Raw genomic sequence first — 19771 nt, forward strand, 5'->3', positions numbered from 1 at the left:
CCAAACCTTGATCCTGCCATCTGACTGTGCTGGGCGACCCTGACGGGCCTGCAGAATGGAATCCTAAAGATTTCAGTGGTCTCCACGTGGACGCAGTTTGCTTGCACTGAGCCGACAGCAGACTCATGGCTTTAGGTGGCTGTGGATTTGTTACAGACTTTACCGATGGATAATACAAACCACAGGCAAATCTACAGAGGAGCAGCCAGGGTAAAACCCTCTCCCGGGCGCTATGGCCCATTTGGAAATAGCAGGAGCTTGGAGGGGATCCTTTCCCGGGCTTCTCCTCAGTCGACCGTGGCGGAGGACTGGAGGAGGGGGGAAGCCACGGCTGTTTCCAGCCCCACTGCAGGGCTTTGGCGCAGGCTTGGGGGGCTTGGAGCCTGCAGCTCCGAGGGGCAGGCGTGGGGTTTGTCTCCGCAGAGGGCGCTGTACGCAGCCAAGGGGACGCGCTAGCCTGACAGCCCGGCGGCAGCGGGCACCGAGCCAGGCACATGCCTGCGATATGCAGGGGGCTCGCCCAGCTGCGCGCTCCCAGCCCCCTCGAGCAGTCCCCCGGCCGCTCTGCCCGCAGCAGCAGCCCCGGGACCGCCGCTGAGCGGAGCCGGCCCTGCGCCTCGCCCGCCGCCCTCCCGCTCCCAAACTTTGCAAAGTCTGGCAGCTCCCCGTGGCCGGCCCGGCTTGCGGCGGCCGCGGCAGCCGAAGCAGCAGGCGGAGGAGGAGGCGGGGTGCGGGCCAGCCGCCGCCGCAACATCAAAGCGCCTCGATTCCTGCTGCCGTGGGAGCCATGCGCCGCCGTCTGTAATGTCAGCGGAACAGGAGAAGGATCCCATCGCGCTGAAGAGATCCCGAGGTACAGCGGGCAGGGGGGGAGCCGGGACGGCACCCTGGGGACACCGGAGGGACAGCCGGGGGGTCCTGGGCCTAACTCTGCCGAGGAGACATTGCATCCTCCCGCTCGCAGTCTGAGCCAGAGCGTCCCCCCTGCTGCCGCGGGGAGCTGGAGGCAGCGCCGGCATTCTGGCCGTCTGGAGGGGCTGCCGCTGCCGCGCTTCTGGGCAGGGAGCTGCTCCAGGAGCGGGACTCGGGGCTCCCGCTTGCCCCAGCTCGTGTTACACCCCGTGGGGGTGTCATTTATCTGGATGTGTACTTGTGTGTCTGGCTGACTCATGACTGTTGCGATCTGTTTTATGCATTGCCGTGGCTCGTTGGTATCCAGATGTCTCTGAAAGTAGCATTGCTCAATTGCATTTCTTTGAATGCTATATTAAGTCTGTACAGTGAGGCGCCGATCCTGCGAACTGATCTGCGTGGGTGGACCCCTGCAGCCGTGTGGATCCATTTTTAGGATTGGGGGTTTAAAGTACAAAAGTTAATATTAAAGGATACAGGAGTATTGTTAACTTGTCCAACCAAGTTACACACATGCAGTATTTCTACTCGTTTTCTTGACGTGTAATATATTAGTATGCTTTAAATAGGTATAGTACAGGCTGCACCATGTGCCCATATTAACGCTCCTGCACAGAGTAAATTGTATTTCCAAACTTCGAGTTTTCACTTTCTCACCCTTAACACTAAACTAATATTAATTTTTTTTAAAATTTGTTGGAAAAGAGAAGGAAAAAAATTATCTTCTGTTAATAATGGCAGTATTTGTATGGGCCCAGTGAGGTTTTGACGCTCACACCTCATTGAAATGTATTGGGAAAGTACAGTTCCATCCCTGTCTGCCTATTTGCTGCTGCTGTTTGGCTGGAGACCATTTTCTGCAAGGCTGGCTTACCAGGGCAGCAGCACATCTCTTTACATAGTGATAGCTGTATCTTTACAATGGCAAAAGAGAGACCTTTGTTTTGGAATGAGATACTGGAATGTACAGAGTATCTGTGAAAGGATTGAAAATTGTGGTGAATTTTTCTAATGTTTCTGATGTTAGCCTTTTGGGGGGGAGGGATAGCTCAAGGATTTTACTGTGTATTTCACTCAGATATTTACAATTCACTTATTTCAGTTGTTCTAGCAACTGTAGAGTACTGTAGCGCAGCAGTACTTTACCTAGCAGGTTAAGCAGAGAAAATATGTCACAGGAAGACTGGGATTCATTAAGCTAATTTAAATAATAGGTTCTGATCCTGCAAACACTTAAGTACACACATAGCTTTATACTTGGGAGTAGCCAATTGATTTCAGTAGGATACTGCCGTAGGGCATAAAGTTACATAGGTGCATAAATCATTGCAGGATTAGGGCCACAGCAGATGCCCATTGAACCAGTGCCCCCTAATCCCCATCTATAGTTTCTTGGTTTGTTTCTTAAAACAAAAAAAGCAAACCCCATACCTAGCCAAGGGACTACTTACTCATCAAGGGTTGTGGCCCCAATTCTGCAAAGACTTACATGTGCTTTACTTCACATACTGTAAAATACCGGACTGTGCTTACTGTGTGAAGTTGCATAAAAGTCTTTGCAGAATCAGGGCCTGTTTATTTACATATAAAGTTTTAAGCGTCCCCTGTCTTGAGAGTGAGTGTGTGTAAAATAGAAGTGTGCAGATTTATTCCCCCACTCTCCCAACATTCAAAAATGGGTGAACTACATTTTTTTCAAAAACTTGAAAGGGGGAATAATAGCTTTCACATGTGACAAGCATAGAAAGTCTAAGCCAGGGGTAGGCAACCTATGGCACGCGTGCTGAAGGCGGCATGTGAGCTGATTTTCAGTGGCACTCACACTGCCTGCGTCCTGGCCACTGGTCCGGGGGGCTCTGCATTTTAATTTAATTTTAAATGAAACTTCTTAAACATTTTAAAACCCTTATTTACTTTACATACAACAATAGTTTAGTTATATATTATAGACTTATAGAAAGAGACCTTCTAAAACCGTTAAAATGTATTACTGGCACGCCAAATTTTAAATTAGAGTGGCTAAATGAAGACTCGGCACACCACTTCTGAAAGGTTGCTGACCCCTGGACTTTAAGCCAAAATGCTTTGGTTTTTTTTGTTTTGTTTTTGTTTTTTTATTTTTTACAGAAAGCAAAGAGTGTCTGAGAACAGGGGGTTATGCTGAAACCATTTTGCAACCTTAACTCTAGTATATTGCAAAATACCCAAATGTTCAGTGTATCGTTGAATGAAAAGACTGTGGATACAAGAAGTGACTTTCAGGAAAGTTTATTTTGGCTGCTTGATAATGACCCTTGTTCAGTTTTCTTGGAGGTATGTGAGGACTAACATTAATTTTCCTTTTATGTATAAATTAAATTCTTATAAAATCCAAAAGGAAAAATACATAAATTTGTAGGCCTAACTTACATTATTGACCTCACATAGAGAAAGATGAGATCACAAAAACTTAGTACTTCATCAAACAGTCTTGCAAATCAATAAGCATCCAAGTAGCTTTACTTATGTGAGTAGTCCCATTGACTCCTATGGGACTACTCACTTAAGTAGGGTTACTCATGTACTTAAGTGTTTGCGAGATCAGATCTTTGAGTACTAGTTTATACTTAACAAAACTTACAGAGCTTTAGGCTGTATTTTGAACTGCTACAGGAAGGTGAGCATTTGCTGGTGGTCCCTAGAGAATTGTCTGCTCACATACTTAACACTCCCAATTTTCAGCTGCTGAATTTAATTAAAAGAAGCTAAAATACATTAAACACTTTCCAGATAATATTTTTCCATATTAGCAATTGCTCTTGTTGACACATGGATGCCGTGTGAACATGAATGGGAGAGAAAATTGTTTGTGTAATTCTGAATGAAAGAGAAGGTGCCAATGAGACCATCTCTCTGTTAAACTGTGATATGTCTCTAAGAATGCTTTAGAACACCTGGGTGATGGAAAACAGGGAAAAATTTGAGGAGATGGTTTATCGTTTACCAAGCTAGGACATTTTGGCTGGAATTTTGGGAGTATTTGTAATGATCCCTTCTTCCTGCAGAATTTTTATTGGAATATTTAATATTTACAATCTATGGGCTGCTATACTTTACATAGCACCATAAGAGGACATGGTGTTTTACATTATAAACCCTAAGAATTGGACTTCTCCCCAAATCCCAAAGAGTTATTCTCAACAAATTTTGTGGTGATCTGCTGTGATATGTTAATGCTCAAAAATGATAAAAAAAAATTTCCCCTGGCCTGATACTTAATAGGATTTAAATTTACCAGTTTTCTTCCAGTCATGATGATTTGGGGCAATCATTCTTCTTCTTCATGTGTGGTGAAATATTTTAGGGATTATAAATTAATTATATATATATATATATATATATTTAATTTATAATCCCTAAAATATATATATATATATATATATATATACACACACACACACGATATGAAATATGAGGTGGGATTTTAACTTTGACAGCCAGAGCCAAGAGGAAGATATTAAAACAGGTACAGAACAGGATTCCTCCATGAGTAATTTTCCCTGAAAGCCTTGTTCTGAAGCAGTATGAGTTATCTGAGTGAAAATCGGCTCAATGGCATTTTCTGCCCTCCTAGTGTGGGGACGAATGAAATCCCTGCTGACTGGCAAAATAATGACTTTGAGGCTAAGAAATCCATCAAAAATATTTGAAATATCCTCAGATATTTTAACTGGTATACACTGGGCCTGATTCTCCTCTGTTTGGAGCAGCTTTGTGATACTGGGTGTGCAAAGCAGCTGTAAAGCCGGTTCAGCTGCCTGCTGGAGGATTCTGAGTGACGTAGAGGAGTTGTAATGGTTCCTATACTGTATCCCTTACTGGCATAGGGGATGTGTGAGAAAGGAGCGTGAACTAGCATCCATATGCCCCAGTAAAACACAGTTACCTTCAGACTACTCTAATTTATGCTAGAGACCTGAACTGGCATCAGAACAGACCAGGATTGAGGATGGGTGAGGTGCAAAGGGTCTTGACTTGGACCAAGCCCTCCCTAGCTGGGCTGAAGGATCAGAATCATTGTTGCTATGGGTCAGATTTTCAAATACTTTTAGGTGCTTACAGATGGGCACCTGTTAGTGTTCCCTCCCCACTCTGAACTCTGGGGTACAGATATGGGGACCCGGATGAAAGACCCCCTAAACTTATATTCCACCAGCTTAGGTTAAAAATTTCCCCAAGGCACAAATTCCTTTCCTTGTCCTTGGACGGTATTGCTGCCACCACTAAGTGATTTAAACAAACATTCAGGGAGGGGCCACTTGGAGCCCTATCCCCCCCCCACATATCCCCCTAAGCCCCTTCACCCCCTTTCCTGGGGAGGCTTGAGAATACTATGCCAACCAATAGGTTAACAAAGTGAGCACAGACCAAATCTGTGGTTTTTAGGACACTGAAAATCAATCAGGTTCGTAAAACAAGAATTTTATTAAAAAAAAAAAAAGGTAAAAGAATCACCCCTGCAAAATCAGGACGGAAGATAACTTTATAGGGTAAATAAAAAGATTTAAACCACAGAGGATTTCTCTCTGACTGCTTCCCAGTTACAAAACAGGAATAAAATTACCCTCTTACCATAGGGAAAATTCACAAGCTAAAACAAAAGATAATCTAATGCATTTCCTTGCTATTACTTACAATTTCTGATAATTTTAGATATATCATTTCAGGATCTTTTAGGAGCAGGTTTACCTGCTTGGTCTCTTTGTCCCGAGAGGGAACCAAAACAAAGAGATCACCAACCAAACCTCTCCCCCCCCAAGATTTGAAAGTATATTCTTTTCCCATTGGTCCTTCTGGTCAGGGGCCAACTAGGTTAATTGAACTGATTAACCCCTTACTGGTAAGTGATTCTGTACCTCTGGCTAAGAGGGATTTTATATTACTGCATACATAGAGGTTGTTATCCTTCCCTTTATATTTATGACAGCACCTAATGGGACTTTCAAAAGCACCTAAAGAGAAGACAATAGGAATTAGGCACCTAGCCTGCTTAGCAGCACTAGACGCCTGTCTGTAGATGCCTTTAAAATTTGACCCTGTGTAACCAGATGAGTGTTGCATTCAGCAATAACAAATTCTTATGTGCAGCAAAACATCTGTATCTTGGTGGAGTTTGGCTAGTTTTTTAATGTGAATTTTAAACATAGGGAGACATCACACTTTTCTGAAAAAAATCAAATGATAGTACCAATCTGAGGTCAGTTTACATACATTCCACTGTATGTAGCAGCAAAGAATCATTGTTTATCATAGTGTTTTAGAAAAGATGTAGATAGAGCATGGACAAAAAAGAATGAACTTGTATACAGTCTGTTCACAATTGATGGTTCTACCAGGTTAAAATCTGTCACCTTAACATCGTCTGTCCATGACTTTGGCTCAAGGTTACTCTTCATTCCCAAAACAAATTAATAATTTCTACTACTAATGTAATGGGACATTTATCACTAAAATCTCCTCTATCCATCTGTAGCAGTGGTGGGCAACCTGCGGCCCATCAAGGTAATCTGCTGACGGGCTGCAAGACAGTGTTTATATTGACTGTAGCTCCCAGTGGCTGTGGTTTGCTGTTCCTGGCCAATGGGAGCTGCAGGAAGCAGTGCGGGCTGAAGTGAGGTGCTGGCTGCTGCTTCCCGCAGCTCCCATTGGTCAGGATCGGCGAACCGTGGCCACTGGGCGCTGTAGGCAGCCATGCCTGTGGACAGTCAATATAAACACTGTCTCGCGGCCCGCCAAAGGATTACCCTGAGAGGCTGTGTGCGTCCTGTGGGCCACAGATTGCCCCCCACTGATCTATAGCTTTACAGGGATTTAAAAATAAAAAGTCATAATTTGCACTACAGGATTATGTAGGACTTCACGCGTCTGTCACATTCTGATGAAAGGTGTAGCTGAACTTCAAGTGAAGGGTTGGATTTTCTTTCTCTTAGTTAAAATGAAATAAGTGGATCAAGAAGATAAGCATCCCTCATATTGCAGGAAACTGTATTTGTACCAAAATAGCTTTTATTAACTGCTACATAAGGATATATGGCCTCTGCAAAGGAATCCCCTAGTGCTGGCTCATTGATTATAGTGAGATTTTTCCTGGGGTGATCTTTTGCATGATCAAGACTTAATTTATGGGAGTTTGGAAATGACAAACTGAGAGTCTTGTCTCAGCTGTATGCCAGGTTTTTCAGGGATTTTCATTAATAGAATGCCAGGTTTTCATTCATAGACTTGTTTCTGCTTGTTCGTTCCTTAACTACATACTCTAACTGCCTATTGTGCGCTGGGAGTCCCAGGCTGATGAACACCACATCTGTGTAAGTTAAGTGGGAGATGAATCTTAGATAATTCCTTTTTGGTGAGAGAAGAAGCCTTAAGAACCAAGGGCTTGATCCAAAACCCAATTAAATTAATGGAAGTCTTTCCACAGACTTTAATGGGCTTTGAATAAGGCCTTCATGTTCTAATGGAGATGGACTCCAGTAGTTGTGTTACAGCTCCCTATACCTCCAGGTGTGTTCATTCTATAGACTTTGTAGTTTTAAGCTAGAATTAGTGATACTTTGATGTTTGTCACAGGCTTTTCTTGGTATGACACAGAAAGGCACACATTAATATAAAATCTGTATTGAAATAAATGCAGAATTATATTGATTGAAATTTTGTAGGTGGTGACAGTGGATTGGATGGGTTAGGAGGACCAGGAGTACAACTTGGAAGCCCAGATAAGAAAAAGCGCAAGTCAAATACACAGGTAAATTGCTTCTGATCTTGATTTTTTGAATAAATAACACACTCAGATTTTGCTAATTTATATGAGTATCTCTTTCATCTAGGAATATCAATCCTTTATCACAGGCACAGATTAGTAGCTTTCCAGTATCTTATAATTAAGTGTTTACGTAAAATCTTAGATCCCTCTCCATCCTCACGCTGGTTACAAGTAACTCCTATTGAAGTGCTTTTAATCCCTGGAGATTGCATGTATCCTGCAAGAGGAGAATATAAAGTCTCTGGTAAATATGCACAGAGTGAACAGGCTGTTCATTCAGTCATGTGGACATGGTTCTGAGGAACAGAATTTAATCCCCAGCCTTCAGTTGTTTGGTGTGAATCTTCAGGGTATGAGTGGTAGCTGCGGGCTGCTGCTTTCCCCATATATGAAGATTTGTGGACTAATGGGTCCATGCAGTTCATGAACCCATTGGTCACACCTTTAGTGCACCCCCATCGTGCTTTCCAATGCAGGGAGTCATGAGGCACACTCGGTACATTGAATTTATACTGTTTGGCTCTTCTGTCCACTGGAAATGGGGCTTCGAGAGAATGTGGGAAGACATAGGATTTGGGTGCTAATGCAAAACATTGATATTGATCATCATCTGTAAAGTAGAATTGTCCTCTTCTGTGTCCACTCAGCACTGTGTCTCAGAATATCTGCTCTTAGTTACTTAGTGGCACATAATGAGAATAACTTGATTCATGTAGGACCAGTTACCACCTTATAATATGCATGCCCGATTCCCGTTGACTTGGGTGTCGTTGCTTTTTCTTGTTCAAGTAGTGGTGAAACCCACTGTTGTAGGCATACACAATTAATTTCAGGCTTTTGGATCTCTTAGTTCTCTCTAGTAATGAAGCTTTCCTTTGGCAGCAGAATTATGATAAATATAATGGTCCTGCAGATAAGTTCCTCCTCTTTTGTTACCTCTAATAAAGTTTGCAGGGCAACAGAAATCTGCAGCATCATTTCCCCAGCCTAGGCTACTAAATATTTGGGGCCAAATTCTTGTCTTCTGTGCACACTGTGCAGGAGGGAACTATGTGGGGGTGAGCAGGCCAGAACTCTCCCCACAAACTGGACCAGAACGAGAGTCAGTTGCGCAGTCACTCTCTATAGTCATTTATACAGCCTCTGCGTCCACTAAACCCCCCATGCTCCCAGCCCAGCCACAGTTCCACAAAGTGCTGTCACAGAGCAGATCCCTCTGGTTCACAGAAGATGGAGAGTCCCGCTGGTTAGACTGTCTCCTGCCTGTACACCTTGCAGCACGGATACAGTAGTATTGCTATCTTTTAAGTCTTGCATAGCCTCATCAAAAGTGGGATGGGTCAGGAGAAAGATTTGACCTTTAATTTAGTAAATGTAGCCTGAGAGGAAACAAAGGAAAATCTATTTTTAAACGGTATTTAAACATGAGGTTTTATGTTTTAATTATATGATTTTGCGGGAATCCTGTATTTCTTAAATAAAAGAAGGAAACAAAACCACACAGTGAGCATTTTTGGCAGCATGTTGTACAGCTGCAGTTTTTAAAAATAGTGAAATTAGTCTAAATCACTTTAATGGCATCATGAGTTGTATGAAATAGCTCTTAAGACAAACTCAGAAAATACTTTATAAAATAAGAGTATGTACTCCAGCCACAGAACTCAGTTGGTTTCAGTCAGGGTTCTGTATGGGAGACAATGGCAGGATCAGACTCCTAATAATATAAAGACCAACGGTGGCATTAGAGCTGTATACCACTCTTCCAGGGGCTACTGTATCACAAAAATCACCACCACAACTGGTGCCCATATTGGCAGTCTTGCAAGAGAGGCCCAGGGAGGAATGAGCCTGGAGCCTGAACTATTCTCTCTCTTCCTTTCTGATGAGACTTAAGGCTCACTGCCAGAGTAGTGTGGGGAAGCTTACACTGATGGTTGCTGCCCATGTGGCTCCTGACTGAATAAACAGAAGACTTTGGTTCACTCGTGCTGCCAATCCAGCTTCTTTATGGTTGAAAGCCCATGTGTTCTTGTAGGGAAGTTTATACGAATGCTAATTTAAATGTTATATTCTAAATATTTTCAGGGATCTTCCTTTCCTCCTCCATCTGAATATGCTCCACCGCCGAATCCAAGCTCAGACCACCTTGTAGCGGCTAATCCATTTGATGATAACTATAATATTGTCTCCTATAAACCTCTACCTTCAGGAAGTCCTTATTTTAACCATCCTGGTTACCCTGGTTTTGGAGGTTATAACACTTTCAGAATGCCACCTCACATGCTGCCCAGAATGTCCTCACCATATGGTGGTTCTTACACCCTCAGAAACCAGCCACACCCACTTCCTCAGAACCCTGTGGGAATGGGTTTTAATCGACCTCATGCGTTCAACTTTGGTCCACATGATAACACAGGTTTTGGAAATCAGCCATCTTATAACAGTGGTCAAATGAGTCAAAATGTCAATATGCCCAGTCAACACTTCAGACCAAATCCTGGTGAGAACTTTGGTCACATTCCTCCACAAAATACTAGTCAAATACCACACCCTGACATGACATCTAACTTTGGAACTGCAAGCAATCCACATTTTAATTCCCAGTTAGATTCAAACCATTCTTTTGTTCCACCACCCAACACCTACAACCAGACAAAACCATCAGCACAAAAGCAAGACTTCAGTCAAGGTGCAAGCAAAACTTCCAACCAGAACACGGCTACACATCAGCATCACCACAGAACAGATGACATCGTGAACCAAGGTAGTGCTGACTTAAAAAATGTTAATCGAAACCCTGTAGTAAATCAAGAGAGCAACCATTCTCATAATGCAGATAACACTAACAGTAGTCATGCTAATGGGACTCAGAGCAAGCCCCGTCAGCCTAGAGTTACAGCTGAAGGCTGCAACTCTGAAAAGAGCAGCAAAACATCTCTCCACCTCAGTCGTCATGGTCATTCATCCTCTGAGCCAGTCTATCCATGTGGAATTTGTACACATGAAGTTAATGATGACCAGGATGCCATCTTGTGTGAAGCTTCTTGTCAAAAATGGTTTCATCGGATCTGTACGGGCATGACTGAGTCTGCTTATGGCCTCCTCACTGCAGAAGCATCAGCAGTATGGGGCTGTGATACTTGCATGGCTGAAAAGGATGTCCAGTTGATGCGTACTAGGGAGACTGCAGGGCCACCTGCATTGAATAGTGATGGATAATGACATTCACTGATGCAGTATTGAAATACATACTACAGAGGTATTGCTCTTAATGGTATACTTCATTTTCTATAGACAATCAAGGTTGGTGTGTGTGGTTTTTTTTTTTTTTTTTTTTTTTTTGCTTTTAGTCTATCTTCACTCATGAAATTCCATTTGTTTATGTGAGTATTTAAACTTTGATCAGAAACAGACAATGTTTGAAGATCCAAAATATGTCTGGTATTTGTTTCATCACAAGCAAGTTTTGCATTAAAAATGAATTACTGGAATTATTGATGTCAGAACATCTGCCTCGATGAATACAGGCTGCCAGTTAGTGCTGAGCCTTGATGGTACTATATATTGGAAGCATTCATTATTGTTATGTTTTATGAATGTCCATTACTGTTTTGCTCATGTCAGTGCTATCTGTCCTGTGGGTAGGAGAAAAGGTGGAGGAGGTGACATGGAGAAAGAGGAGTTCTAATTAATTTTATTTTAAGATGAGCACTAAGGATTTTAATTTTTTTTCTTATTCTGCATCTGAAACAATTAATCAACCTTGCATTTGATTGTTTTAGTATTTGTGATGTTTACACTTCAAAATACAGTGCCTCCTGATTTCTCAGCAAATATTTAATAGCCAAGAATTCTAGTGAAATCTTACGTTACTAAAAATTCAGTATTTTTACAACATATATCACAGCATTACATTTAAAAACACTAAAATAACATCAAGGTTGCAAAGTCAAGCATTCAAAAGTTAGGGAATGTCAGAATTAGGCCCTTTCTGTGCATATACAGTAGGATATAGTCTTTAATTTTACATGATCACATGCCTCCTCTTAGGTGCCAGGGCACCAGCTGGCAGAGCGTTGACAGCACAAGAGAGACCGTCTCCCTGCTCTCCTATTTACTGAGCTTGTGTGAACTGTGATTTTTTTCAGTGTCTTGTAATTTGGCCAACTTGGGTGAATTTTTATAAGGCTTGGAAAAGTTGTGATCCACCTGCCAAACTTCAAGTCCAAAGTCAACTTCCAAAGTATGGAAGTGCTAGAGCCTCTCAATTTAAATAATTCTAAGATATATTTTAACATGGGCAACACAGCATATTTTTCCTAAACTTGTTCTTGGAAACAGCTAAACTGTGGAATTTTCTCGACACCCGGCATGAAAATTCAACCCAAACGGTTAAAATTTGGCAAAGTTATAAGCAACTGAAAATGAGGTTTTATAATGAAAGGTGTTGGGCAGCCTTATAATAGGTAGTGCTACTAGATCTGTCTATTATATTTACCCTTATGCAAATGAGTTATAATAATCATTAAAACCAAACCACACTTGTCAAACATGAAAGATGCTAGTCATGTTGCTTAATGCACTACCTGAAGGCGCTCAGATACTGTGGTGATAAGGATGGTATAAGAACCTAAATAGAATAGAAACATAAAGGTCACTTTGTGATACATCATCATTCTTTTAATTAATTTTGATTGTTTACTAATTGAGTAGTTTACAAGGTTCCCCCACTGAGTGTGAATTTGTGAGGTTCTATTGTAACTGTGCTTCTAAACATGACTTGGAGATGTGCTGTCCTTTTGGTGTATGTGTGTAGCTCCCCATTAATGTTATAGGTTATGTATGAGCATAAAGGGCTACGTACGGCTTGCTTACATTATTAAAAGACCTTCTACAGTATCTGGAGAATGATGCCCAGAGGTGGTGGTACTTTCTCACACCTTTTACATCGCCTCACTGGGAATATCCTAGAGGTGTAAAGGCGAATTTGGGCCTGTGTTTTCAATATTACTAGCTCAATACAAAGGCTAACCTTCAGTTTTGCTATTTTTCTTACTGGTTTGATGACTTACAGTAGTAATCTCTGCTAAAGTAATGTCTTCAAGAATTTTACCTGTGGCTTACTGGTTTAATTCTAATTTGTTTGTAGTATTGATGTAGAAATTAAAACCAAAACCTTGTTCAGGTAGCATAGGTTCCTATGCGCCAGATTCTGATTTCTGTTGCACCAGTGCAAATTGTGAAGCTTGTGAAGTTACCCCAGATTTACACTGATGTAACAGAAATCAGAATTCTGCTCAGCGACTAAGAAATCCACCAGAGGCTAAGGGACGATGCTTTCTTTGCTAGTTTGTGATGATGTGAGTTCTTCTAGATTCCTAATACAAATAAAAGATTCCAGTGTTTGTCCTTAGAAGTCCACTGAACATTTTACAATCCAGTGCAGGAGTCAGATACTGTGTTTAAAATGACCATAGAATTTCCTGCACCTCCCCTCCCTACCAATTCCAGTATTTCAGAGTAGACATATGCTTTCTACATTTGTTAGAAAAATATTTCCATATGAATGTAACCAAATGTACTAATTGATTAGCATGTGGGGGTGGGCATGGGGTGAAAACCTGTGAGTTTCCACCCAAATGTTTAGTCCTACAAATAAAAGGCATTAGCAAATGCTATCAAAGTACCAAAATTAAACAGCTATCATAGCATTGATATTGATGTGGTCTCAGTATTTCTGGACTCTATTTACAGAGAGCAGATGCATTTGTTTTTAGAGTGTGTTAGCTAATAGTATTTCAAGTATGTATGAGAAAAAGAACAATCATGTATATTAGTAGGGTAGTAGGAATGTCACCTGCTTAAAATTAGAACCATGCTAGTTATGGGATTAGGAGGGTTAGTTAGTATACCTGATTTTTGTAATACTCTACATGAAACAATTTGTATTGAGCTATCATGTAATTCTTTCAATTTTAGTGTTTTAGGTTGTACTGGTGCTTCACACCAAAATATTGTAAGGATTTTGTAAATCTGCAAACCTGGAGTTTTATGGAGAATGGAGGAAGTGGATCAAATCCATCTCCTTTATAAAATGGCTCAGAATGCTGCTTCATAGAATGACTTCTCAGTAGTGTGGCTTCCCAAGTTTTTTAATTTTTAATCCCAGATGAAATAAATAATTGGAAAATTAATTGGTCGGTAACACTGACAAACTTATTTTGCCTTAGACCAGTGGTTCTCCTGATCCCAAAGTGGATCGCAACTGTGTTTTAATGGGGTTGCCAGGGCTGCTGTTAGACTTGCTGGGGTCCAGGGCTGAAGCCAAAGCCCGAGACCCACTGCCGGGGGCCGAAGCTGAAACCCGAGGGCTTCAGGCCTGGGTGGCGAGGCTCAGGTTACAGGCCCTCTGCCTGGGGCTGCAGCCCTTGAGCTTCAGCTTTGGTCCCCCCGCCCAGGGTGATGGAGCTCAAGCAGGCTCAGGCTTCGGTCCCCCCTTCCTGGAGTCGTGTAGTAATTTTTGTTGTCAAAAGGGGGTCATGTGCAATGAAGTTTGAGAACTTCTGCCTTAGACCATTTTAAATGTGCAAATATTTTATGTACTGGTTTAATATTCTAATATTGTGTTGTAATTAGTGGTGGGATAAGAGGCACTGCTGTCTATGAATTAGAGAGATATGGGTGTCAAAAATCCCATCTTTTGTTCCTGGCTCTTTTTCTGATTATTTTTGTAACCTTAGACAAATCAGTTAACTACCTGTGCCTCAATTTACTTATCTGTATGATGGGATTAATACTGACTTCACAGGGTGCTGAGACGCTTAATATTTGAAATCTTCAGATGAGAGACACTGTAGAAGTGCCAAGTATTATAACATATTTAGTGTTTGCTCTATTAAAAACAAAAGTATAATTTTCAGGGCTGCTCAATAAGATACTTTGCTATCTGTATAAATTTCCGCTTATGCCCCAATCCTGCAAACACTCTTACACATATACTTAATTTTAAGCAGGTGAATAGTCCTAATGAAGTCAGTGAAATGATGTGCATGAAGTTAAGAAAAATTCAGAGTGCTTGCAGGATTGGGGCCTTCATTTGGACTTCATAATTAGATATTCTTAAATGTATTTCTTGGTTTGAGATGTTTACAAAATCAGTGGTGTTGAAATTTAGCACCTTTTTACATTTTCTTTATTCCAACTTAATAGAAATTATTAATAACTTCTGCATAAAATAACTACTTCTCATTTATATATAATATTGCCTGCCTAAAAGTATCTGTGACATTTTATAAAAAGGTCATGCTTCTTATGTTGTATGTGACTTAAATGACTGTTTCATATTAAAACTAGTCTTTCCTTATGTACTGCTTACATATACCTGTTTTGGGATATCAGTTCAGTACTTTTATACAATCTTGAATGTGTTCCACATTGGTGACATGTATTTTTGCAACAACTTTTTTGTTTTGATTATAAATTAAAGCATGTCTGAAGTAATACATGCATTAGTTCTGTGGTGTGTGGCAAAGTTAATGTATGTAATTCAAATTGGAAGAAAAGTGTCCAGACTTTGTCCAACATTAACCCTATTGCAAGGGATTAAATTACTATGTAATACAAATTATTTCATATCATGATGTGTTTTAAACTACTCTATGAAGTATGTGAAACATTACACTTTATGAATTGGTAGCTGGCCTGGTATCCTTGCATAGAATGAGATATGGTAGATGGTAGCAATTCATAACTAATACAGTGAATACTTTTCAAAACACATAGCATTTATGTACAATGTGCCTGATCTTTAAATTTGTTGCTATAAGTGTTTTTGCTTAGTAAGAGTTTCACAGTATATCACTAACAAATGAGTGCACATTTGATTGCATATAACAAGTGTGCCAATCCCATTACATCACTTTCTATGTGGTTTAAAAATAATTTCATTGATTTATTTCTCTTTTGGACACGGATATGAAAATGCAGGATATTGTAGACATCAATGTATTTTAAATTTATTCTTGTAGTGGTCAATTGCCAATTTTTGTTTGAGGATTTGCTATATTAGAATACTTTCTTCTTTAAAGCCAGAGTGAATTAAGTGTACTGAAAAGCAGAACTCTAAAACAATATAACTACCATGCACTACATTTGGTGTATGAGTCTTCTCTCATTTGCATTGAACTAGTATACTTTCTCAGAGGCTCATGTTTTATATAAAAATAAAGGTTCAATTTCAGGCTCTAAGTGCTTTTAGGGCCGGAGCCGATCAAGTGCTTAGTGTCATCATTTCTTATTAACTTAATTAGAAATTAAGGGAGCTTAACACCTCTCTGTGCTTAGCATAAAAGTATTAATGTGGTCCTGTATTCTAGCTGGTCCAGGTGTACAACCCTGCACAGCCACCTGCAGAAATTACTCATCCCAAGAGCATAAGAAATACCTCTTTTCACATGTCTGAGTGTGGCCTATGTTGTAGATTTCTGTTACTCTCTTGTATTGACACATGCTGTAAGTCTTTGAATGATTATGGATTCAGCTCCATGTTCTCATCCTTCAGAGATAACTGTGAGGGGAAAAATGTTTCATGGGGAGAAAGATAATGCTGTGACTTAAGTTCCACAGGGAGAATTTTTACATTCTATTTGCATTTTTTGTCGCAAACTAGATTATTTTGGTTCAGGAGAAATATAATTTAAGCATTACTCATTGTGCTGTATTATATTTTATGAAGAATGAAAGGAAAACCTTAACAATGACAATTTATGTCTTTTATATTCTCAACCATTCACCTTCCCTGGTATACCTGGATATCAAAAATCATTTTAAAATCTGAACAACTGTGTAATATACAGAGGGCAATTATACTTCTCATCTCTTTTATGTTTGTTCTTTTCTTTTTCTTTCATCTTTCTTAATGTTGGAATCATCTGGTTCTAAAATGAAAAATGTGGATTTTTAAAATTTGACATACAATCCCTCCTAACTACTTGCACGTTTAGAGTTCGGAGTGGATACTGCATTTCATTATGGCCTTTTGATATTCAGTCCATTATACACATTTTTTCCCTAGTGTAAAGTTGAGTTAATGTAAGGAAGTTACAGATCTACTGCCATCCAGACAGTACATAACATGAGCTGATAAATATTGTTGACATTTCATTTTTAAAACAAAAAATGTTATAACTCTGTCTAGTAGTAGGTATATCATGTTTATGAGATTTTATAGGTCCAGCATTGGTAGAAAATGTATATGGCAAGTTTTCTCACACGCTGCATGTAACAGTGTTGCATTTCTGGTGTTCAGCTTCAGTTGTTTTCAAAATAAAGCTAATTTTTGAGGGGGAAATGCCTGTTGATTTAATGCAGAGAATGCAGCTTGCACAAATTTTAACTTGCCTTGCAGTTATATTGTGAAGATTAATTTGGTTAAGACCCAAACTTGGGCAGGAAACAGTGTAAAATTTCACTGTTCTGAGAAGGAATTTGGGCACAGTAGCTTCTGGGGTGTTCAGCTAATGTGGCAACCTTTAGACAGTGCAGCATGTCCTCTGCAGTCAACCAACTCCCTGTCCTTGCCCCTTTGGAAGAGGTTACTCTCTTGTAGGGGCACCAGCCCAAAGCAACCCTGGAGCAGAGGCTGCAATGCTGGAAGGCTTCTTGAAACCTGGCCCTATTGCCTGCCTGCATAGGGGTCAGATGTTTGTGGAGTTTTTTGATCATGTGAAGTGCTAACATGATAAAGCTTTATAAAGCTCTTTCACCTTGCTTGGCTCACTGTATAATTTAAAGCAGTTAAAACATAGTAAGTCTATGATTTAATGTTTAAAAGCCGAGTGCTATGGACCCATGTTTAAAGCCAAGGGGTTGGATTCTACTCAAGAAAGCATTACTTAGAATAGAAAGCTTCTCTGGAAAAAAGTTCCAAAGAGAAAGGCAGACGTGGATATCTGAAAGGAGCAGGAAGAAGGGGATATCCTATGAAATTCAAAGAGAGCAAATTTAAAATCAGTATTTTTTCTCCACACACAGTTAACTTGTGGCACTCGTTGCCATAAGATGTTGTTGAGGCGGAGAAATTAAAAATTTTCAGAAAAGGATTGGATGTTTATATTAATAACTAGAAGATCCAGAGTTGTTGTTTTAAAAATAATTTACTATAAGAATTTTGGAAAGGATATAAACCCTCATACTTAAGGGCACAAACCAACCTGTCACTGTTGAGCATTAGGAATAAACTTTCCCTTTGGGTACGCTATACCCTGACTACGTACTTCAGTTTCTTGTTTTTTGCTGAAGCAGCTGGCACATTCCATTATTGGAAACAGAATACTGCACTAGATGGACCACTAGTCTGGTCCAGTATGGCAACTCTTGTAAGGTTTCACTTCCTATGAGTCATCATAGCAACAGCTCGATCATCTGCAGAATTAAGCCAGAGAGGTGGAATGCCTGAAACAAAGGGTGTCAATGCACATGTACCCGAATGTGGTTCATGAAGGAGGTCTGAAATGAAGCCCATCTCCTCTCTCTGTTAAAGGGTTTACAAACAAGCAGACTTAGCTTAACTTAAAAAAAATCAATATTACTTACTTCATTACTAGTAAAAGTAATGCTGTTTAGTTTTTGCTTAAATTAAGAATCCCAGCTCACAAGTAAACAGATCAGCATTTGGTAGGTATTTTTTCTTAAGTTGTATATGGAGCTGATTGGTGTAACCAAAGTAGATGTAACTATAATTATGGTTTCAAGTATCAGGGGATAGCCGTGTTAGTCTGTATCCACAAGAAGTGACGTTTTTTACCCACGAAAGCTTATGCCCAAATAAATGTTAGTCTTTAAGGTGCCACTGGACTCCTTGTTGTTTTTATAATTATAGTTTGTCCTTCTAGAAACTATACTCTATAATTACAGCATGTTTTTTATAGGTCAAGAATAAATAATGAGCAGTTTGTCTGTAGTACTTTCATTTTGATTGCATCATTTAATTTTTTTAAACCAAAGAATATATCTTAGCAACCTAAGCAGAAGACCAGGGTTTAGGATAGATTTAGGACTCATTTCCTCCAAGCTCATGGAAAAAGTGGTGTATGCACCTGGAGTGAACACAGCTTGGTTCTGGATAGGTATGTTTTATTATTTATTTATTTAAATGTAATAATCAAGACTCCTGGTTCCTAGCATCTAACGAGTAGTACAACAAAAATCCCAGAAGCATTAAAATAATCATTTAAACAGGAACTCTGCCAGCTAGCCACCTTAATTTAAAAATACAATCTTTCCACCTTTTCCTTATCAGCTGATTTATTTATCTTATACCTATCTCTGTAGCATCTGAACACCTCAAATTAATGAATTATTCTCACTACACTCCTGGATGGTTGGAAAATATTTTCATTCCCTTTTTAAAGATGGGGAACTGTGGCACAGAAATATTCAAGGTCCAATCCTGCTCCCACTGAAGTCAATGGCAAAACTCCCATTTCGTTACTGCAGCTTCATGCCCAAGTCACATGTTAAAGGTTATATGGGGCAAAGTTTTCAAGTGCCCAAATCCCATTTTCCAAGAGTGACTTTGGAGAGTAAATCCTATTGACTTTCAATGAAGATTTCCCCCTGGACATTTAATTCATGGAGCCAGAAATTTAACTCTGATCTCAGTCCCAGTCCCCTGCCTTTTCCGTGTAAGCAACTGCTGATGTTGCCACAGGTGAATAAGAGGGAAAGGATCCACAGAAAAATCTCTATTAATATGTGGTTCATGATCTGAAGAAGTTTTAGAATCCCTGCAATTCCTGATTATATGTGGATAAAATAAATAACAATACTTAACTCTTATACACCACTTTTTCTTTGAACAATTCTTTGAAAATATAAATTACATGACTATCAGAAAACAAAATCTGGTATCCTTCACAAACACTAAATTAACTTTTTAAGAGAGAGAGAGTGTGTGTGTGTGTGTGTGTGTGTGTGTGTAAGCAATTTCTCTAGCTCACACTAGAACAGGTAAGTCAAAGGAAGACTTCTTGATTCTTTTGGATTTTTGCAACTAGC

At 40.0% G+C, this 19771-nt stretch overlaps 1 protein-coding gene across 1 annotated transcript; it reads left to right on the forward strand.

Moving 5' to 3' along the window:
- The first annotated feature begins 519 nt into the window (after positions 1–519).
- Positions 520–18721, forward strand: PYGO1 (pygopus family PHD finger 1). The gene is made up of 3 exons (XM_034783283.1): positions 520–853; positions 7611–7696; positions 9800–18721. The coding sequence occupies exons 1-3, from the start codon at positions 805–807 to the stop codon at positions 10931–10933; spliced, it is 1269 nt and encodes a 422-aa protein (XP_034639174.1). The 5' UTR covers positions 520–804; the 3' UTR covers positions 10934–18721.
- Positions 18722–19771: the final 1050 nt, after the last annotated feature.

This window comes from Trachemys scripta, chromosome 10 (genome assembly GCF_013100865.1).
Source record: "Trachemys scripta elegans isolate TJP31775 chromosome 10, CAS_Tse_1.0, whole genome shotgun sequence".
NCBI lineage: Eukaryota > Metazoa > Chordata > Testudines > Emydidae > Trachemys > Trachemys scripta.